The sequence below is a fragment of the Coffea arabica genome, chromosome 6c (assembly GCF_036785885.1).
Source record: "Coffea arabica cultivar ET-39 chromosome 6c, Coffea Arabica ET-39 HiFi, whole genome shotgun sequence".
Classification (NCBI taxonomy): domain Eukaryota; kingdom Viridiplantae; phylum Streptophyta; class Magnoliopsida; order Gentianales; family Rubiaceae; genus Coffea; species Coffea arabica.
This window is the reverse complement of record NC_092320.1, coordinates 11,004,388-11,027,803: the sequence shown is the minus strand read 5'-3', so window position 1 is coordinate 11,027,803 and position 23,416 is coordinate 11,004,388. Positions and strand designations below refer to the sequence as shown.

The 23,416-nt window shown below is 35.2% G+C and overlaps 2 protein-coding genes across 7 annotated transcripts; one reads left to right on the top strand and one right to left on the bottom strand.

Moving 5' to 3' along the window:
- The first annotated feature begins 466 nt into the window (after nucleotides 1-466).
- LOC113693853 (protein FIP1-like) lies at nucleotides 467-7,721 on the top strand. Of its 2 annotated transcripts, XM_072052846.1 has the most exons (14): nucleotides 467-757; nucleotides 1,638-1,729; nucleotides 1,824-1,928; nucleotides 2,145-2,194; nucleotides 2,801-2,867; nucleotides 3,354-3,426; nucleotides 3,667-3,722; nucleotides 4,098-4,194; nucleotides 5,357-5,441; nucleotides 5,716-5,778; nucleotides 6,267-6,326; nucleotides 6,841-6,933; nucleotides 7,227-7,289; nucleotides 7,384-7,721. In XM_072052846.1, the coding sequence occupies exons 1-14, from the start codon at nucleotides 702-704 to the stop codon at nucleotides 7,486-7,488; spliced, it is 1,065 nt and encodes a 354-aa protein (XP_071908947.1). In that variant the 5' UTR covers nucleotides 467-701; the 3' UTR covers nucleotides 7,489-7,721. The 2 variants fall into 2 exon arrangements, with proteins under 2 accessions (XP_071908947.1, XP_071908948.1); XM_072052847.1 differs by lacking the exons at nucleotides 2,801-2,867; nucleotides 3,667-3,722.
- Nucleotides 7,722-8,128: 407 nt separating this feature from the next.
- Nucleotides 8,129-14,171, bottom strand: LOC113691280 (uncharacterized). 5 transcript variants are annotated; one of them, XM_027209367.2, is made up of 15 exons: nucleotides 13,657-14,171; nucleotides 13,219-13,470; nucleotides 12,892-13,016; nucleotides 12,593-12,803; nucleotides 12,288-12,413; nucleotides 11,956-12,212; nucleotides 11,107-11,214; nucleotides 10,709-10,850; nucleotides 10,447-10,612; nucleotides 10,058-10,215; nucleotides 9,645-9,968; nucleotides 9,430-9,504; nucleotides 9,177-9,246; nucleotides 8,911-9,068; nucleotides 8,129-8,496 (listed from the first exon to the last, which is right to left on the bottom strand). In XM_027209367.2, exons 1-15 carry the CDS (start codon nucleotides 13,957-13,959, stop codon nucleotides 8,347-8,349), a joined length of 2,625 nt encoding a protein of 874 aa, XP_027065168.1. In that variant the 5' UTR covers nucleotides 13,960-14,171; the 3' UTR covers nucleotides 8,129-8,346. The 5 variants fall into 5 exon arrangements, with proteins under 5 accessions (XP_027065168.1, XP_071908945.1, XP_027065167.1 ...); XM_072052844.1 differs by having other exon boundaries at nucleotides 12,315-12,413; nucleotides 12,593-12,809; nucleotides 13,657-14,170; XM_027209366.2 differs by having other exon boundaries at nucleotides 12,593-12,809; nucleotides 13,657-14,169.
- Nucleotides 14,172-23,416: the final 9,245 nt, after the last annotated feature.

Genomic DNA, 23,416 nt, shown 5'->3' with positions numbered 1-23,416 from the left:
CGTTCAATACATATAGATATAGATTATCTTCTCTCACTTTCTTTTCTTTTCTTGTCAAATCTAAGCTTTCAAACTAAGCACTAGGAAATGCGACCAATTCACGCTATGAATAAATTCTGCACCCTCGAGCTCGAAAAGAAGCTGTGAAATGTCAACAAAAAATAGAAATTAAAGAGCCTAATTTAGTTCGTCATTAGGGTAGTATGCTTAAAAAATTCTAAAAAACATATGAAAAAATTTGTAGAGTTTCATAAGTGAATGATAATATATATTTCTTAAAAAAACAAATTTTTTTTTTGTGGTCCATTGTCAACATCTATATTTATGCAAGCTTACTTGGAGTTTTTTTTGTAGAAAAATGTGTAACAATTATTTGACTTAGATAAAAAAGGTGTTTAGGATACGTAATCACTAACAAATTTTTTTTTTTTTAAATAAAGATTGCAAACCAAAGAATAGATTATCCGTATCTTTCCCTTCAAATATTTACCTTCAACTTAAATTAAATTGACCAGTGAACCTCTTCCTTCGTAAGTCGACCTTTGTCACCTCATCTTTGTTTTGTTAGATACAGAGTACAGAGATCCAAGTAGCAGAAATTTAGTACTGCGGATTGAAGTCGTCGAGGTTGCTAATTAACGGAAAATGAGCTGACGAATTCTGGGAGCAGGAGGACAAAAAGCAGAACTGAAAAAAAAACGATGGCAGCGGACAGACAATCTTCCACCATCGCTGCATCTCCCGAAGAAAACAACCTGTAAGATTCCGGTTCCTCCTGCACTCCAGCGCCATACGCACCCACTCATGCACAAAAACAAGCACACTTGTTTCTATTACAGTCGATTGTTTGAATTCATCTGAATTTCGTCAGCAAATTTCTGGGGATTGGTTCGTGAATCGTGAATGCAATGCATTGGCTAAATAGTTAAGATAGTTTACATAATGATTCTTTTTGAGAAATAAATATCTTGGGAGAATAATTAATCTAGGATTATTTCCTTTTTCTTTGTTATAAGTTTTATTGTTTTTGCTGCTGGTACTCTCCTAATAAAGTACAAAGCAAGTGAATTTGAAACTTTATGGTCCTGTAATTTTAGGTTTAGGTCGTATTATGCGAGAATTAAATCAAACTCAGATGCTAAATGAAGTGATAGGAGGACCAAATGATATCTAGAATAAACAAAAATGATTGTTGCTTTGCTTAGCCGTGCTTAGGCTTAGTTTCCTGCTGCCCAATTTCAGTCATTTGTTTTACAAAACATTGCACAAATAAGGTCTTCAGAATTGCTGGAATTTCAGATTTAAATTGCTCAAAAGAGTCCGAGAATTCTTACGTTTCCAATAAAAAAATTTCCACCTTCATGAACATGCATTTAATATATTAACATGAGGAAATCAGAATTCTGTTCTTAGCATCTCCAAGCAGTAGTGCAGCAAGTTAACTCTTTGGTGTCGTGCTTATTTGCTTAACTGTTTAAGCTGTTGTATAAAACTGGACTGTTCGTTCTTTATTTATTTATTCCTATGCTGGAGGAAGTGTACATTCCGTTTGATTACATTTCTTTTGTCATGTATAAGCATCATGTTAAAGTTTTGGCTGTATTTGTGATGGATTATTGCGAATCATTTTGCCATAGGTTCCTTGACATTCTGCATGAGGCTCCTTTATTTGGTCACCGGAAGCCTACTAGCATTTTGGGGAGTATATTCTACTGTATTTTGCTGGCAAGTGCTAGCTATTATCTGCTTCGGAGTCAACTAAGTTAGATTACTACATTTTCAGTTTGTACCAAGAACTGCTGATTTTCTTGAATTTTAGGCAGGTTATGCTATTTTTGCTGCTGGAGCTACATGGTTTTTTCACCCTCAACCGGAACTGATTTCACCTTTGCTCTGTAGTTCTGATGTCATTCTTTTGGTAATCACAGGTACATGCTTGGTCTTCTTGCCCTTTTTTGATGTATTCTTCGATGTGATGACTTAACTGCCCTGGAAGTTGGCGGTGATTTTAACTTTGCTTTTTGCAGGCTTCATCTTTCAAGTTTCATTTGATTTAGATGTCATATAATTCATCTCAGTTTTTTTGAGTTTTCTTTTCAAATACTTCCTGATCTGTAGTTTATCATTGTTACTGTGTTTTCCAGGTTTATTTCAGCAATACCTTGTCTATCAAGTGCAGAAAATACGGTTACAGGTTCTCTCTCTCTCTCTCATACACACACTCACACACTCGCACAGACACACATACACACACAGAAGCACATACATAAACATGAGTTCATATGCATTTGGGGTATGTATGTGTATAATCCTTTCTATTTATCAATTGATTTCAAGTCCATCTTGGTACTAATTTGTTTTCTTTTGTGTATGTATGTTTCTTTTCTTCCAACTTTGGGAAGATGTAAATAATTCTTTGAACTAAAGGTAGAACTTCAGAAGGAAACCTTAACCATCATTGTCAACTGCATAAATAATTTGGAAGCCAAAGTTTTGATTGAATTTTGGGATTTGTGAAGTCTAAGCTAAGAGAGAAACTAATAAATTGACTAAAGAATTAGGTATAAGACAACACACAAGGCGAGATGTGAGGAGATTGGTGGAATCATGGGGACATTAGGACATTCTGAGTGCACATGTGTTCGTAATAGTTATGTTCTTGAACTAATTTATGTGTGCTGTTATTTTACTTAGCAAGTTTATGAGTATTTTTCTTGATCTCTTGGTTGCTGTTATTTTATCCCAGCTTAAAATTTGTAGCTTTTGAAGCTTAGATTCAAGGCATGCATGTGTTTTGTAGGGTTACTACGTTTTCAGCCAAAAGTTGAAGCACATTATTCGCCTACCTTTTGCTGTTATAGCATATGGTACGTTTGTATCTGCATTTTCATGCCCTATGATGTTGTAACCTGAAGAATTTCTAAATATGAAGAAATCATAGTAAATATTTACTCCATTTTGACATCAAATTAGTTTGTCCCATTCTATATAGTCTAGTGTTTATCTCGCATTTGCACGCAGTTCTTTGCTTTTTGTTTGAAGACATTTTCAGAATTCAATCTTCACCTAGCATTTTTTAGTCCTTAAGTAGGTCATCTTTGCCTTTTGACCAGTCTTCCATCCAAATATTACTGGAAATCCTACTAAATTACTACTTTTTCTTTTTCATTTTAAATTATTATTCTTTTTCTTTAAGTTCCTTGTTTACTGCATGATGATCAACCTTCTTTTATTTGAATGTTCCTCCATTTATCTCTTGTAATACCTTGCTCGTATTCTTCACAGAAATACTGAAATGTACTCAGCACCTTTTTGGCTTTCAATGAGATATCTCTATGATATATGCACTGCAGGAACTGCAGCTATGCTGCTTATCCATGTCTGGGAAATTTATATACGCTTTCTGTCCATATCAACAATACTTAGGTATGCTATTAGTTCTTTGAATACATACTCAAGTTCACTAGGTTCATCTGGACTAATGTAAACTCTTTTTTTTCAATCTGTCTGGAAGAAACAAACATGCATATGTTAAGCACTTTTTTTTATGTGAAAAGTTACTTTTGCCAAATGCAAGAAGCATATGTAGCATCTAGGAATCCATGATTGCTGCCAAGGGAAACTGTTCATTTCTGACTATTTAATCACTTAGCATTAAATGTGCAGGATTATTATGCTAGCTGAGATAATTTGTGCTGCGTTCTTCATGAGTGTCTATATTGGTGAGTTTTGACTGGCTAATTGTTATATGTAGTCATTAAAAATTCCACATTTTTTTGGCAATTAAATCGAGATGCTTTTGTTAGGATCCTGTTGATGACTGCACTGACATGCATTCTATCATATAATAGCAACTTCATCTTGCTTAAAACTTTATTACTTTTGCCTATCAAGCATTACACTAACTAGTCCAGTATATAAGGTTCAACTATAGCTGATTTGCTATCAGTTATAATTTTTCTTTCTGCAGGCTTCCAATTTTTAGTCATATGTAAGCATTGTAATGTTTTGGAATATGAATGCTGCAATGGCCAGCACAAGTAGCTCCGCAATGGTTCTTGTGCCATCAGTGTTTAATAAACATTTCGGTGCTGCAGGTTATGTACACCAGTACAATGCATTGGATTCTCAACCTGATGTTTTGAAATCATTATATTCTCCACTTCAACCATCCAGCTCTCTGGAAGAGTTAAGGTAACAATATTACAATGGTCGGACTGCTTCAGCCTCTGAACAATTTTTCAGCTAGTTTACTTTCTTTCCTGTAATGTCTTAAGGCTGATGTGGTAGGTCACCACACAGTGTAGGTGATTGCTTTCACTACCATAAAATTAACCTTCCACTGCCCCCGGTACCTCCCCTATCCAGAAGTTGTACTACATAATAGCGCATTTTGAGAACTTCTGATGACTCTGCTACACTTTTTGCCAGCAGTTCTCTTGAAACCGTTCTGTTACTGCCGGCATTTGAAACTTCCTGATAATTGCTAATCATGAGCTTGAGTTATATTAGACCACTTTGGATACCAATCTATCTAAACTAGATGTTCCAAGTCTATTTGTGTGCTTAAACTTCAACACTCTTTTTCACCACCTCTTGGTCATTCTTCTACAGATGCATATCCAAAGTTTGCTTTCTATTTGTCATTATTGTATTACCTTGATGAAACTAGAATGTATATTGTTGTAAAGCAGGAGTTTTCATGTTCAACTGGCCTATAAGGCAAAGTATTATGTAACAAATCCATGACATCATGATGTATTTGTGCTGACAATCTTCTCTTCTACATGAATTCTTGCATTTATGAAGATGTTCTCAGCATCTAGATAAATGCTTTCGTGATTGTTATCCCAATTTAATTTTGGGAATGATTATTGCTCTTATCTCATTCGATACTCTGGAAGATCACAGATAAATGGAGATAAAGTACTGAAACAGTAGGCCATTATTGTGCTTCCAGACCCAAGCAGAAAATGGGCGAGTAATTTTTGGTGCTCAATTGAAATCAAATGCTGCTTCTGTGCCAATTAGCTTGCCTGGATTTGGATTTTTTTGGGGCTCAACTGAGATGGCTCAATTGTGGTTTGAAAGTGGCATTTTTGAAATACTTTCCTAGGATGAGAGTTTTGATAATTAAGTTGAAATGTGTACAACTGTGACGTGGTTGGTTTTAATGCACTCTGATAAGGACATCTGTTTTTTTTTTTTTTTTTTTTTTTAGATTTTGTATTCTGAAAATCAGTACTTGGGATAGCACACTGATAAGGATGTCTCTTTTCTTTTCTTTATGTCTTAAAAAGTATGTTCTGGATGTTGTAGTGTGGAATGCAATAGTAAGAACTCCTTGTTGTGACAGGCATCATGAGGGTGGTAGGCTCTCTGATCAACAAATGGCATTGCTGCAATATCAGCGAGAAAATATCCATTTTCTAAGTGAGGAGGTATGTGATTATTTTGATGTATTTGATGGTTCTTCAAAGGTATTGATGCTTTTGGTGACTCTGAGTACAAAAGAATGTCTCCAGGAGCTGCTGTTGTTCTAATTCTCCATTTGGTCGTTACATGATTGAACTTTAGGCTTGTAGCTCGAGCAGTATCTACTAGCAGTCTTAAAATGCTGGGTCAATTACTCAGTCTGGTCAGGGGTTGTTTGCTTGACAAATTGAAATGGAAACTCCTTGTAAATTAGTTTAAAACTTTTTATTTCTCTTGTAGATTCTCAGATTACAAGAATGCTTGAGCAAATATCAAAGGTCTGATGATGGGAGCACACCTCAGGTAATGTTTCAAATTGGAAAAACAGATTTTCTGAACGGTGTCAATGATTACTTAATTGCTTTGTAAATTGCTAGGAGAATACACCTCATTTACTAATCATGATTCTGGAATTTTCATGCATCATATGAACAATATGTTAGTGAAGAATTAAACCATTGTAGTCGCTTGCAGATGTGGGAATCAGCTTTATGTACATTAGGATAGAGATGATTGCAGACAATTTAGAAACCTGAGATAATGGAGGAAGGGGTGCACCTAGGTAAAAGCTGTAGATTCTGTAGTAAGATTTAAAAGCATTTTAGTGTCACTATGGGTGTTCAGTGTTCCGATGTATCCAAAAAAGTAATAAAGTGGCTTGTAATTGCCGTTTTTGCATCATGAATCTTTGTTTGACTGAAGAACATTGGAGCTTCTCTGTTTGGTCTGAAGAGAAGAGACGGAGTTATTTTTCTGGGAAGTAGTAGAATAATTTCATATCGGCTTTGCAGGTTGATCTTGCTCATCTATTAGCAGCTCGTGACCAGGAACTGCGCACAGTGTCAGCTGAGGTACATGCTGCTTGCTTCCTCGCACTCCCCCAACAACCCCCTTTCTTTAATTTGGTTACCTCTTCTTTCTCTTTTGTTTTTGCCGGATCTTTTTAGAGGCACTTTTCGTAGTCAGAGCTTTAAGTAACTTCTTAGTCAGTGGAAAGGTTGACATTTTACCCTGATGGATTCAGTTCGGACTCATAAGCCCCCAGTAGAACACTTAATTTGGGGACTGCTTATGATCCCATATGGGCCAGATGGATTTTTTTTTTTTCCGAGTTCGTGGATTTTGTTAAGCATTTAGAGGATTGAACATATATATGCTGGACAGCAAACGGGAGAGCAGTTCCCTCTTTTCAACTTATTCAATCATGTAAAATGATGAGGATCAATATGGCCAAAAAGTTGGCATCCAACTGCCATCTAAAACATTGTGACATTCAGGAATATGATCAAGAATGCTTCTAAACAGATTCATAATCCTTGTATTTCCCATGCTTTACTCATGAAGTAGATGGTTCTTGTGTTTCAGATGAATCAACTTCAATCTGAGCTTAGTCTTGCTAGATCTCTCATTTCTGAGAGAGACTCTGAAATCCAGCGCGTCCAGAGTACAAATAATCAGGTTTTTACTTCTAAGCATCCTTGTCATCAATTTGTCACTGTGTGTTCCTGTATTTTGAGACTATCTCGTCTCATCAATATTAAGGTGCAGATAGCTTTCTTTCTACGTCAGTCAAGAGTGATATACTTGTCTGCTGCTGTGACAGAGGGAGAGAGTTGGCCTTGGCCTTCTGTTAAAAGCATTGAAGAGTCAAAATGAATCTAAAATTTTCTAACGAGTCGTTTTAAGTGTTGGTTCTCTCCAAGCAGTGCATGTTTGCATTCTAATATTACCAACTTGACCTTGCTGCACAGTATATCGAGGAGAATGAAAGGCTGAGGGCCGTTTTGGGTGAATGGAGTACCCGAGCTGCTAAGGTATAATTCCCCGACGGTTCTTGTTAAGATGACTAATTAGTTTTGTCCCGTTCGTAAAATGGTTTGTACTAACATGTATTTCTGGATTTAAAAGCTTGAGCGTGCATTGGAGGTTGAGCGATTGTCAAATTTGGAGTTGCAAAAGAAGTTGGCAACAATGAAAAGCCAAACATCGAGGGAATTAACTGGACCGAGTTAACAACTGGCTTGTCAATTAGGGTATATCTGAAACAAATTCATTCATTGATTCTCTATGTTGTATACGATCGTTTTCTTTTTTCAGCTAGTCTATGATGACTGAATGTCGATAAAAAAAAAAAAAAAAAAAAAAAAGGAGAGCGCAGCAAGAAGAGCTGACGACCCAATGTACAGATTACCATTGGCGTTAACGTTATTATCTGGACAATGGAGTGCGTACGTGTTTTTCCTTTTTTTTTTTTTTTTAATGACCGTCCAGATCCTGTAACAGTCTTCAGTCTTTAATCATTCGTAGTCCCCCCCCCCCCCCCCCCCCCACATCTAAAAGATGAAGATTTTTGACATTTCCAGTGCTTGCTTCTTCAGAGTAAGTGCAAAAGGGAAAATCTGTGACTTTGCGAAGTTTTAATTTGTACATGGTATGCGCTTGTACGGAAACGGTTGTTTCTAGTGCATCTGTCCTATTGCCTTCGAAAACTGAACAAAGCAGTGACAGACTTCCAGCGCAAATAAAATTCTGAGAGGTTATATGGCAGCAGCAGCTGATGTTTCTATCCTGGTATGCCAAAAAGTTACAATAAGGTTAAAATCAAATGTAAAAATTTTGTTGTCCAGAAATTTTCAACACACACACGGGAGGGTTGGACGTATAAACCATAAAAGTTAGATATATGCTAAAACATTACTATTTTCAAGTACAAGATTTGTATAACCTACCAAGATCTCTTTTGGCGAACTCCAGCATGATGAGGTTCAGCAAAAAGCCTCTTAGGAGCGGGCAAAAAGAGAGCATGAAGATACACACACGACATCATTTCTCAGTGGTCTATATACCACAAGAATTTTCCACGTAACTCAACTACAATGGGGATACATGAGCAGTTTCATTTAGAAAAAGACAGCCAAACACATAATTAAAAAAGTCACTGCCTTTAACAAATCCTCCTGCCCTGATCACTGGTTCAGTATCATACTTGCAAGCCCTAGTACAGTCAGGACAGTACGTCACCTGCATTAATGCAGTAATAACAAGATAAGCACGGAAAGCAATTTTATACTGTAATAGTAGAAGGAGCCAAAGTATAAAGGCCTGCAGATTCAAAACATATTTGAAACCTCTGAATACGTCCAACTCAAGCAAAATTAAAAGATCTTTACAAGCTTTTTAAAAGCCAGGGAGTTTCATACAAATGCTTTTTTATGATAGTTTTAGCACAGGACCTTCATTCTATCATTAGGTTCAGCATTCGTAATAATTCGCTTGCCCATGTAAGGATAGATTTGTGATAGCCTAATTTTTCAGATACATCATGTTATATGCACACAATTCCACAATATATGTAGAAAGTTTCTTTCCAGAACTTCACGTGTGTGTGTGTGTGTATATATATATAAACTTGGACCAAATGAGATAAGTCACAACCTCCAATATTTTAGGTTGGAAATGGCGGTCAAGCATGACATCCACCCCATAAATGGCCCTTGATGTTGGACTCTGCATTTCTGGATGAACTGCTGCTGCTGATTCAAAAATGGATCTGATCATCCTTGACACTCGTGAATGAATATCCATCCAGTTAACTGAAAGTGTAGGAAATAAAGTCAACAAATAGACCAAAACCACAAAACTTTGAAATCTCTCCCACTTAGAGGAAGTGAAATATTTGGAAGATAGGAAGATTAAAGTACCATGATGCTCCTTCTCAAACTCCTTAACGAACTCTGATGTATTCATGTGATTCAATCTTCCTCTGTAATTCTGAAACAATGAAAAGAAATCTAATTGTAAATGCATATATTACCTAAACAAACTTCACATTAATCAGCATCTGCATTCTGGCAAACTGCTAACTGCATTTTGTTGTGACAACCATCTAATCTAGCAATTTCTCCTTACCAGGCAGTTAAGCAACCAAAAACCATAAAATTTTCAGCCACTTACCATAACAGTAAAGTGTGTTTCATACTCAAAAAGACTATGTTTGTCCAGAGAATAAGTGTTGTTTGCCAATCGAACCTGAAAAATGAACGTAGAAATAAATTTAGCAAGGTATCTAGCATCCACAGACTTGACATGAAAACTTCTAGAAAGCAACTTTCTCTTGAGAGTCATGACAATTATATTAGTGCGGTACCCAGTAAAGATAGTGTCCATACCCAGAAAGTGTCAGCAAGAAAAATTTCCAATGGATTCATGCTGCGCACCAAAACAATATAACGAATATCAAACTTCCTCCCATTGAGCAATGCAGGATGCTCAATATATTTCTGACATACTTTTGGACCTGTCTCCATCAGACGGATAATTGCAGATAAATTTCCAGTCACAGTAGTATCAATCGTTCTTGCCATATTCCATGGCTTTAATATCCATAAATTGTTCAATCTTTCCCTTTCACGGATGCAATAATCGCCAATGAGTTGAGTAAGCTCTGTCTCAAGATTATAAGTAGGCTGAAGCCATTCAGGAGATCCATGAGCCTGCTAAAAAATAGAGATGAATTTAGCAAAAGGAGACACATTTTGACTTGGACACCTTTAGTCTTGCTAAAAGAAAGAGATGCAGTGACCTTCTGAATAGTTTCTGCTAAATGATGTTTCATGACAAGGCAAGCTTCAAAAGGAAATTGATTAATGAACTGCTGCTCATTCAGGCCCACAGCTTTCCTCATTTCCTCATCTACCTGCATGCTTGTCCATATAATATCTGCATCCTTTGGCTCAGATGCTGCAATAATAGTTGAATTCAGAAATACCACAATAGAAGCAGCCACTTAAAAGGCAAAATAGGTTAACATATTACATAATTTTGGTGGCCTCAACGAGTTAGAATCACAAGAAGCAATCACTAGACTTGAGTAAATAAGAGTAACAAAAAGTGCATACTGGACAAACTGCCGGTAGAAAAGAAGAATACCAGAACAATCATGAACTAAAAGTTTTACTCTCGAAAACATACTGATTATGAATTCAGGCCGGGTCAAAAATTCCTCCACTTGAGGTATATCTGTGTAAACGCGCAAGGCAGTTCCATCACTCCCGTACAATGCTTTTGTTGTAGAAGATACAACTGGCAGGGGATGAAACTTCTTTGATTGCAATTTCAGCCTCTGTTTCTCATACTCCTACAAGATTGCTTAAAAGTAACCTCCCTGAAAAGTACTGATGTATACCACAAGGACAAAAAAGAAACAGAAGAAATGGAAGGCGTAAGGACATACTCTGATAAAATAATTTTGAGGGGTATGGAACCATGCAGTAAGTCTAGCAGACCGCTGCTTTTCCTCTCCAATGCCAAAAAGGAAATCACGAGTGCACTCATCACCTCTTTCTATGTTCGCAATAGGCCAAACAATTGAATAACTGTGATTTTTGTTCAAGTCAGAAACTTCACAAGGAAATGGAATGACAAATCTAGGTCCCAACCTTCAGCAGGGAAGCATGGACTCATCTAGGAAAAGACACTGATTTAAACAGAAATACCATAACAGATAAGCAAATTCCAAGCTCAATTGGCTAGAGTTCCAAGTTAGATACCTAGCTTCACGCAAATGGGACCTATGCAACTTTGGAGAAAAGGAGAAGAGGAAAAAAGAGATAGCCTGTGTATTAAGACAACCTCACAGCTGATGCTAGGTCACCCCCCGGCATGTATAGAAAAGGAGAGACACTAAAATTTGGTTCATCACTATGCCACAAAGCTGAACCTAGTTCATCCATCACATACCTACAAGAACACCCAAAATATTGTTACTACAATACTTAATAAAGAAAACAAGCAGATATAGAAACAGCAATTTGTGCCATTTATTCCTCTCATTACTTTCAAAAACTAAGGCATCTATTTAATCGGTGCCACTCACATATTCAATATCCTGCTTCCAGTTAAGCAGGATGCCATATTGAAAGAATTTGATTTTTAAAAAAAAAAAAAAAGAGAGGCATAGTACCAATTGACACTTCCATAAAAATTTTTCTGCAAGAATTAAAAAAAGAAAGAAAGAAGATGCTGGGCCATGGGTTTAACAGAGAGTCTCAGTGAACAGACTATACTCAACATGGAAAGTGATATAAACTATTAGTCCACAGCAAAACTCAAAGCCAAGAATCAGAATTTCTGTCCCATAGAGAAGGTATTTCACTTCTTCGTGCAGGAGGGTCAAGAAAGAAATAGGTTTCTCAGTCTCTATCCTCACACATCTTAACGAGTTTTTACTTGTCCTGTGACTCTAACATGCACATTCAGTAACTGCTACGACTCTTCTGAACTGGAAAATCTGACACTAATAGAAGCATCGTGGAAAACATTTCCACAGCAATGATGTGAAATTTTGTTTTAAGATAGTTAAAGACAAATGAAAATTTGATATCCAGAAATTGACGAAAAATACATTCTCCATGCATATCTAATGATAATATACAAAGCACCAAAAGCAAATTATCAAGCATGAATATTTAAGTTCCATACCATACAGAAGTTTCATCTACTTTTTCCTCATCTGCAAGTCTGTATGTCATTAAGAATAGCCACATTGCACTAATAACACGGTCAGAAATGGGTTCACCAGCTGTCCACTCTGGAAGCCGTGGTTGTAACATTGAATCAATCACAGATTTCTCAGACTCCGATATTCTGGCTGCATCAACACCATTCAGTAAAGAAAGTTGAGGAAGGGACTCGAGAATTTCTACAGCACTATCTCCAAGTGGGCCTGGAATATCAACCTGTTTTTATCACTTTCCTGTATTAGTACAATTACATGCTTTCAAGTGAAAGAAAACTAGTATTAACATAAATACATCAAGGGCTTGTAAGCTGCTGAATACTCCAAGTAGGTCCAGCAGATCACCAACTGAATTTTCATCTAATGGGTTTCCATGAAGATTCAAATATGAAAGGCATGGCAATTCAGCAGGGGAAAATGCCTGATAAAGAAAAACCAAATAAACTAAATGAGGGCATTCTTGAGGAATATTGTATTTTACCAATCAAAGAGACAAATTTACCATTAGGTGACGCAATGCTGGACGATATCTTTATTTTGCAAACCAGTAAGAAATTGATGAGAAAAGAAAAAAAAGGCAATGTGATAAACAGCACTGACCTTGTTGATGAGATTGTGTATGCTCCTATTTGAAAGGTCTAAAGATGTCAAACTCTCGAATGGACAGTCACCTTGGAGATTGTGGCCAGAATTTTCTTTGTGATATATTCCTCCACAAAATCCAAGTGCCCATTTACCATAATTAGCAGTAAAGTGTGAGTTATAAATTTCCAGTTCGGGGCAACATTGAAGAATGGTATCAGCCATAGAACTGTCTCTGCAGAAAAGTAGCTACCGTCAGAAGCCAAAACCAAAAATCATGGAAAGAATTATCATTGTTACATATTTGTAAACTTTACCCCCTCTCCAGTACTGGATTATTGTTCAGCCATAGGGCTCTGAGGTGCTTGAATTGGGTAATTTCTTTTGCAACTACTTCAACGTTCTCGAGTTTGTTGTCACACAGGCTTAGTGCAATTAATGTCTGGTACATCAAAGCAGATAACCCACTGTAAAAGTTCATATAAAAAGCCATCTTAACGCAAGTTACCAATTTGATAAATACTACGGCATCTCCTAAATTCTTTTGCAGACAGCAATGGAGTGCAGAATTCCACAAAATCACTTCACTGGATCACTTTCCCACTAAAAATATCAAATTTTTAACGCTATAAAGAGAGACTTACAGGAAATTTACTAGGCAAATCAAGAGAAACAAGAACATCATCATCAATGTCAAGTTCCTCAAGTTCCAACCACCTCAGACCATCAGCTCGGCCATCTCTGATTCCACATAATTCTCTCTCCACAATATCCACAGCACTCAGTTTAGTAGTATCGATTTCATCTAGACCTCCGCTTTTAGCCTCTCCATCCAAATCAATGTCCACACACATCAATGCAGCCATTCTTTCCGCCAATCCGGGAATCTCCTGCAACTGCAAATTCCCTACATATATTACACTAATGCAACCCAACCAAAAAGAGAGAAAAGAAACCCACAAAAAAACCGCAAGAACCCATGTTCGAAAATTCCCTACATAGTATGGACAAAAGCAATTTAAAATAACTAAATAATTGAAGATAATACGACCAAAATCTAAACTTGGATTACTACTTCAAACCTGCTTATAAGCATCAGAAAGTCGAAATGTCCAAGCATGGTCGACAACAAAAAGATTAGACTCCTTGCCCAGAAACTCCGAGGTGAACACAAGCCTCCTCTGGCGGCCTTCAACCTCCTCCACTGGCTCAATCTGGAAATAGTTGCCGCCATCGAAAGTCTCATTTGTGAGCTTATCGAAGAGTTTGGGGTAAAGTGATTGTGGGATTCCAGAGGCTGCAAGTAATACAGCATGAACTTTTACAAAATCCTCGTAGGTTTGGATTCTGTTGCCACCGTCGATAGTGATGGCGGTGGCAGCCATTTTCTTCTTGCTGGTGGAGCTGGGGTTTAAGAGGGGTCGCTGTGATTCAGATTCCAGGGTTTAAGAGATAAAGGGCTTAAAATCTTAAGAGTGGAGCTTGGCAAATTACTGTATATATGTTGGAGTGTGCGAGCGCGCGAGCGTGTGTGATTACATTCTTGAACTTTTAGTCTCCACGGAGTTTTCTTAAGTAATCTTTTAGTTACACTCTACTCTACACAGAAGAGTAATCCTTGTTCTCTTTAATTTGGAGTCGCTTTGGTCATTGATCATTTTTTTATCTTTATGTTGCATTTGAAGTTGTAACTTCGCAATTTAGACGAAAATTGACTGTGAACCAGCACCTGATAGGAGCATAATGCCATGAGCAAAATTAGCTCGATTCTATTAATTTAGAGTGCTATCTTATTTGAGTTAGTTGTATTAAGTTCCTATGAACTCGTAGAGAAGCTACATTTTAAGCTCCTTACTACGCAGTAGGAATAAAACCTCACACACATGGGACTATCTTCCATCTTCCCAAAGGAACAGGGGCGGATTTAAGGTGGGGCCCGTTAAATTCCAATGATACTTATACAATTTTAATATATTTTTAAGTGTGCTGAAGAGTTTTCTTAAAAAAATGTGAAAGAATTACGTAATTTTTTAAGTTAGTTCATAAACTAAAATTCTAAAAAAATACATGGGGCACAAATTCCATTTGAAATAAGCTAAAAAAAAAATCTTTTCATTTCAACTAACAAGTATCAATCATATCATTCACTTTTTTTTTAGCCTCACTCCTCAATTTTCCTTCCCTCCGCCGAGCCTCCATTTTTCCCCCACAATCGAGAGCCACTACCTTCCATAGCCAAGCAACTAGCTACTCTTTCTCTTGATCAATTCATCCAATCATATCATTCACTTCTTTTTCCCCACTTTCTAATTTCCCTTTCCTCCACTGGTCCCCAATTTTCCCTCCACAATCGAGAGTCATTTTTACTTCCACAATCAAGTGAGTTATCAAAATATAAAAACTTGCAATGAACAATTGTAAATATTTTAGTTTATTTTTTAAATAAAATTATTATTACATTAATAATTTTGAATTGTCTTTTTATGTATTTCATGGAATATATGCATCATTTGTACTTGTTGATGAATTTTATTTATTTATTTTTTTTTGCTTAAAAAACTAGAAAAAAGAATAGGTAAAAATTTTAGTGTTACTTTTGCCCCCACTAAGAATTTTTTCTGGCTCCGCCACTGCAAAGGAACCTGGGAATATACTACCAACAACGAGTGTTGCTGATTATGCGTTTGGATAGGAGATTATTTGAATTTTTTTTAAAATTACTGTAACACTTTTTAAATGTAATATATGTAAGACAAAAGCGTGACTTAAAAATATATTTATGGCACAAACATATTAGTTTACGTAAATAACTTGCTATCCAAACACACATGCCCATCCAAATGGAACGCAACATCATTACTAATTGAGTAAATGTGTTCAAAAATACTGTTCACTATCTCTCCAATATATTTTATTAGTGTTCGAGACTTCCAAGTTTCTCCCATGGAGAAATTTTGCATAAACTTTTTTTTCCTTGGGTACATCCTACGAAGACATAATAAGTTTATCATAAACTAAACATCATCTAGAAGTGGCGATATGTCATAGGTCCAATGGACTACCCCTACCCAAAGGAACTTTAGGCAGGCTGGATATTCTAATTTTGATGTTATGTTTGAAATGGGACTAATTTCATATATACCTGTTAATTGATGAAAACTTTTGGAAAATCTTTGGGTACCCATTGGGGTCCAAGTGTCTCACCAAAAAATTATCTTATTAATTGTTGTATATCTTTTTAATGATCCAAGTGAACAACTTTTTTTCTTCCGGGCAGATCCTTCGGTTTTTTCCTTATGATTATAGTTAAAACTCCCATCTAATTTCATGAACCCCTTTGTCCCTTAGAAATAAAAAAAAAAAAATTTTTTTTTTTTTTGCAGAATTCTGTTGCCGGTCTTAATTTAGAGTGTTTTTTGAAAAAATGTCGAAAGAAATTTCTTATTTTGAGACGAAAACTTAATGGTTGCATAGTCAAGCCAAAAAAAGGTCTAAACGGGACTAATGGGAGTTCTTTTAGACTTATAAATGGTTTTGAACTCCTTTTTTTAGTATAATACTGATCAAAATGAATATTGGAACTAATATGGAAATCAGTAATCTATAATCTTATTAGAAAATATTTTGTCTAGTTTTATAATGATTCATAGTTCTAAACACATATCTTTATACTCATAAATACAACTCCTTTCAAGTTTTTATAGAACTTATTTTTTCCTCAACTAAAATTTAGTAACATTGAAAATCAAAGATTAAAAAAAATATATATACACAGAAAATAAATAAATAAAATTTGAGAAAAAATTCAGAAAAATATAAATTCACAATAAGACTAAAAGAAATTTAATATAAAAAATAAAAAGAATTAAAGGAAAAAATACATAAAATAAATTTAGATATTGGGCGGGATCAATCTAAATACATTTCAAAGTAATCCCATCTAAATTAATCCAAAAAACACAAATGAATAGGATTAGACCAAATTCATATTATTCAGTTCCATTTCAAACTCAAGCAAATCCTGCCACATTTTGCCACCTCTAACGTCGACCATGCATCCTAAATGCGCATCACATGTTTTGACCAGATCATTTTGTTATCTACCACGTTATTGCATGGAGATTGCAGTGGCGTTGCAATTGGCTGCCATGTCAGCTCACAAGTCAAAAAAAATCTTTTCAATAAGGTCTTGTTTGGAAAGGGATTTTTCATCAAAAAAAATCTCTGTATTTTTGGTAAACATCTTTTTAGTTATTTTTTATCTCAAATATATTAAATGACTACAGTATATTTTCTATAAAAATTTTTAAAAATTTGTAATCCAAACACAACCATCTTTATACGTATTTGGAATAAACTTTTCCTATCACTTTATATACACATTCCCATTTACCAATCCCAGTCAATTGACATCTCTCCCTTCACTCTTGCATCATTTGGTATACCACATAATTGCGGTTTTTTTTTTTTAACTTCCCAAATCATTTGTTAATAGTCTTTTTATCAATATTTGCTCTGCTCAATCAATTTTTTTGGCTAAAATTTTCAACTTTTTTCCGCAATTGGTAACTTTAATGCTTCTTCGTATGGCTTCTTTCCATATTGAGTGGTTATTGCTCTCACACGCATGACGTTAAATTCATCAGATAAATGTCTCTAAATTAGTGCACTGATTGCTGCTCTTTTATATATGCACATTCTTTTATCTAGACACATCTAAAAATATATATTTTTGGAATAAGCACACACGTAGAGAGTGTAGCATCCCACGTCGGGTTGATGAAGAAAGGAAATTATTTAAGACTTTGGGCCTTTTGGGTGCCTTGTAATTTGGGTTAACCCATTTGGACTAATGGATTTTAGGCCAAAAATTACTTGGGCCAGCCATTTGACTCGAGTCGTGACGGTGTTAGAGCGATTATCGAGTTGTATCTATGTGATGTCTGTTTAGGCCAACAGGTTATGATTCCAATCACGCAACGAAATGCAAGAATCTAAATGTTGTGCCGAACTAATGTTACATCGGATGGAGGTCACCTCGAGTGCAAAGATCTAAGTGCTGTGTAGGGTTAAGTTGTCACGTTCAATAAGAATCACCTCTAGAATTCGTATGAGCCATTTTTAGAATCCGAATACAATCAAATGAACAGTTTAATAGTGGGGTGAATGTAGCATCCCACATTAGAAGAAGAAGTGGAAATGATTTAAAAGCTTGGACCCCTTGGTTGTAATTTGTGTTAACCATTTTGACTCAATGAATTACGGTCCAAAATTACTTCAGCCAACTCTTCTACTCGAATTTTGATAAAGTGTGTGCCAAAAGCACTAGTATATACAAATTCAATCCCGCCCAAGTCACTAGAGAGTGTGGTGTAAAAGAATATCCTACGTCATTCATTTTAATCCATTCGCTTTTACAACTCGTTATCATTCTTCTCCAGCTCAATTGGTACCACTAAACGCATAACAACGTTGTTGGTTAAACTTCAATTAGCATAAAAGATGTGGATATATGAAATTTATTAATGAGCTCCACTTGATCAGGAATTCCACCAATAAACTTCCTGGAAGCACTTGCTGAATTTCTATTTGGAACAAAGAACATGGACCTGTTTGATGGTTTGAAGGTAACTTGTGTGGATGAATAGTTTCGGAAAGTAGTTCAGTCGAAACGGTCAAAGAGCCATTCATAAAGCCTGTGTAAATACGAGAAATACACCAATTATGGTGATATCTTCGGCCTTCACCACAGGATCTCTTGGCAATTCACACCTCATGGGGTGATTTTTTACATATATTCCACAAGCTACTTGTGTGCACTGTGCAGGCATGATATCATCATGTTCATTGGTTTAACTTCACCTCACAGCCAAATGGTTAAGCAAGTCGATGATACAATTTTATGCCTTCAATTATGGATTTTTCTTTTTTAATTCGACGATGTCTGTACACCAATCTACACAAAGGAAGACCCAATTAAACGGAAGAGAATTCAGAGGAGTTAAAAAATACCTCCAAAGGACAAAAAAACTCATTTATAGATCAGGGGATGTACTACTACACGCTCTATAAATTTAATTACACATGCAAAAGTTAAATTACACCTAGTGTTTTGTCGGATGAACGATCTAGCTTGGATGATTTTTCGAATTGTCCTGTGAATTTGGGACCTCCCCCAAGTTTTAGTAATTTTTTCTCAAGCATAATTATATAAAGCGTTAATAGCAAAATGCACCCTCAAACTATCTTTGAATTGTAGGTTGCATCTTAAACTATGAATTGTAGCACTATAATACCTTCATCTATTGATTTTTAGCACCTTACCTCAATCGATTATAAATCAATCAAGAAAAAACTTTCATGACTATTTTGCCCCATTTTGAGTAACTAAAATCCCTTTGGTGACCATTTCCTATGCTCACATTCTTTTGCCTCTCCCTATGAGATACACTCCACTCTCCAATCTCTGGAACATCCCCAATCCATTTCCATTTTGCTTTTCTTCACTGATTTTTTGTCCTCAAACAAATCCCTTATCCATTTTTTAAACTCCCTCACCCCTCTGATTCTTTGTTCTCAAGCAAGTCCCAAATTCTCCTTTCCACTCTTGCAAAACATATGAATCAATTGCAGTTCCTCTAAAACCCCAATAACCTTCGCCTTTCTATCCTAATCTCAAAGATGACGCCTATCTATTATCTCAATTTCTCCATCCCAAATGAATTAGGGTACGAGTTGTTTTTAGGTCTATGGTTTTGGTTTCATTAATGATGGGTTTATCTGGGTGGCTTGTTTTGGTTTTTCTAATTTGGTTAGTTTGCCATGTGTCTGCTGTGGTTATGAGCTTGGTGACGGTGAGTTTTGATCTACGGTGAATCTGAAGTGGAATTTGATGGAAACTAATTTTGGATTAGTAAATAAGAGATTAAGCATTCTAATTACCAAGACAAAAGCATAGGTGAAGAGATTTTTCCTTGCTTTTGCTGTGAAAAAATGGAAAAATAATAGATAAGAAGAGAAAATAAAATCCTTGCATGTGAACTTCTAAAATTGCTTCTGATGCCATTAATTAGTTGTAAATATGACTGTGACTGCAGTTGTAGGAGTAGTAAAAGATCAAATTAGGCACCGTATATTTTGCAAGGTTGTTGAAGTCTTTTCACTAACCTGTACCCCACCAAATTAATGATAATTGAGTAATATGCTAAAAATTCAAAGATAAAGGTAGTATATTGCTACAATTCATAGTTAGGGGTGCAATGTAAACCGGTAATAGTTTAAGGGTGCACTTTGCAATTAAGCCTTATATAAATTACAAACTCAAATTTTATATAGAAATTAATTAATTTACACGACTGACTTAAATTAGAATACAACTCAAATTGCAAGACGGTAGATCCATTGTCACACCGTACACTCGCGCAATCCATGTACAATACGATTGTAGATGACACAGTATCGGGTGCTGATGAAATCCTAGACGCGCCAACGGCATGGGTTATCACTTATAACATAAGTCGACGCCATTTTGCCGAGAGAAGGCATGGATATATATATAACACATGACGTTTGCAGCTATTTATGCTATATCTTTATCAACTTTTTATAAAAAAAGAAAAAATTCAAAGGATCATATAATAAAAAAAAATTAGTTTGAGAGTCAAACTAAAAATGTTATACTAACGTCTTTAGCAGCCAAATTAATAAGTGTTAAAATATCGACTTCAATTATTATTTCTCAAAGTGTAATTATATTAGCAAATCATGAAAAAAGTGAACTCGTTTTCTCTATCCTACTAGAGGTACCTCGGCTGTGCAAGGCACAACCTAGGCCCTCTAATAATTTAATTGAACATATAACAGCAAAATTTTTCGGCACATAATAGACAAAAACACGAGAAAAATTGAGCATCAGAAGAAATTTCAACTATGAAGTTAACTCTTCGAAATCAATGAGACAATAAACATAGCATCTATTAAATCCATCACTAATCTTGAGATTAATAAACAAGTGCATAGTTGAATGCAATTGGGAAGGAAGAAATCTGATTTTTTCTATGCAACATTGAGAAACGATTTATAAAGAAATAGAAAAAGAGACTTAAATTGATTACATAAAATAGTTGTTTAAATGTAATAGTTGGTTAGCTACTAATCAAACATAATTAATCAATATCCAAGGATTAAAATTTTTTCATTAATCTATAAAGGTTGATCTTATAGTCATAAATTAGATAATATATAAAAACAGTAGAAGTTCTTGTAGTATGTAACATGACTTGCAATTGAAATCTTTTGTCTTATCCTGCATGGTACATCTTTTGTCTTGCTCTATCAAGATAGAAGTAGGGAAATAAAAAATGGGAGAAAAATCATAGATTTCTCATAGGAGAGTTACATCACATGTCAATAAATGAGAGTATTACATTAAATTCTCATGTCTCTTATATAATAGGTAGACAATTAGAACGAATGAAAATTGATCCAAGGGTTATAATGTAGTGTTATTGTATTAAAACTAATCTAACGATGATGAATTAAACAATAGACTCATTTAGTAAAATCATTAAGGTTAAAAAAATTCGTTAGGCTCAAAAGGAGAATAAAAGAGCCAAACTTGCTCAGTTTGGCATGAAAAAAAAGCAAAAAAAAAAAAAGGGGGATATGCAAGAGGCAAGGAAACCATATGCAAGAAAAATATTAGACTTATGCCACTTGTCAAATTATAAAAAAGTCAAGTGACAACAAGGGAGGCAAAGAACTAAACTTCCTTTCCTTTTTATATACAAGGTAGAAATGAATGGATCAAAGATTATTATCAGACTTTCAAACGAAAATTGCGCACAAAATACCTTTTTATCTCACATAAATCACATCACAAAAAGTGCTACAATAATTATTTCAAATAAATCATCCAAATAAACTCCAATCTAATCAAATTCACTGACCAAAAAGAAGACAGAAAAAAAAAACACAAAGTACATAGACATGCGTGGTGGATAAGGCAACGAAGGAAATGATATCGATATCACATTTTTGACCAATAACTGATCCCAGCCTGTTTCCTCCTCCGAGGAAGCTAGGACTGAGTCGTGTTTCCTGATTAGGAGTTTAGGACCACCGGCCGGAATTGGTCCAGACAAGCAGTAGTACTAATCAGTAAACTGTGAACCATTTATTGAAAAAAAAAAAAAAAGAAGAAAAAGAGAGAGGTAGGCTATCGCGATAAGCCTGGCGGAATAGCACTAGTAGGCGACTGCGACGCAGGATTGAGGGAAGAGGCAACCCACATCAGCTTTGAACACCGACCAACCATATCTGCATTTGGATGCTGGACCCCACCCCCTATCACATCTTTCACCAGAATTCAGCTTCCATGATCAAACATTAGTCCACGTGGCAACCTCCCAATTTCAGCCACGTGTCCTCCATTCATAGATTTTTTTTTTCATACAGAGAAATCTGTCTCTCTTTTTTGTTTGGGGTCTAGCTGCAAAGTGTTGACGACGGCGTTTTTAGGGTTTTAAAAAAGTTAGGAGTGTCGAGAACCGTGCTGATGCCAAAGACGTGATTTTCAAGGTTGACCCTCAGGGTTGTTTATCTTGTTAGTAGTTTGTTGGTTTTGTCTAAGGGTCTGGACTCTTGACATTCATTCTTCCCGCCTTATTTAATTTTGCTGTACACGTATGACTTATTGTCCCGTGTTTAAATGGTAATTTCTGGAATTTAATCGACTTATATACTTCCGGCTTTTGTTTTGGATGGTTACTTTCGTTTTCGCCTATGATGTTAATTCTCTTTTTCAGATACATGTTAAGTTGGTACAAGTGCAAATATATCTTGTCTTTTATTACTAGTCTTTCAAAATTCAAACACACACATGTACACATACATACATACATATATATATATATATATATGTGTGTGTGTGTGTGAAGTAAACCTATAGACACAAATGCTACTGTTCGAAGGTTGTATTCAAAATTAATGTGTATTTATTTCAATCACACAACTGCTCAAAGTAAATGCGTTTGGATATATGATTATTTGAAATAATTACTGTATTATTTTTTATGATGTGAGTATATAAAATAAAAAAAAGATTAAAAATATAAGAAAATTTATTAGAAAACGCGTTTATGATGTAAGCGACTGATTATTTGTAAATAATGTCTATCCAAACAAATTAATGAACATAACACTAAATCAACTTTCATATATGTAGGGGATAATTTTATAAAATATTTTATTACTTAGCTTCCATTGAATTCAAAAAAAAAAAAAAAACACCTTCCCTTATGTTTTTCTCTTTCAAAATATAAGATCAAAATATCATTTTAAATTTGCTCTTTTTATTGTATTCCTTAATTGTCATAGCAAACCAAATCCATTAACGTTTGAGGAATTACAAATGTGGTCCTTTAATAGAAATCACGAGTTGGTAATGAGATTGAAAAGACAGTTTACATTATTTCAAATATGGAAAGTCCTATTCTAAATAACTTATACGATGTATACAAATTAAATGATGGATTGTCTCCTTCCCACATTGACCGTTACATGTCTTGTATAATAGACCAGATTAAATGATAGCTTGCCTGCTTCATCTTTCAAATTCCCATATTGGCTATTACATGTAGTGATTTTACACTCGTTTTTTTGTAGATAAATCTTTAAATACTATTTTACTTGCATTATAAATACGAATTTCAACTCACCTTTTCATGTTTTTAATTATCTTTTTTATCTCATATATATTATATCATAAAAAATATTACAATAATTATTTAAAAAAATATTTTAAATGATATCCTATCCAAATACACCTTTTCATATTATTGA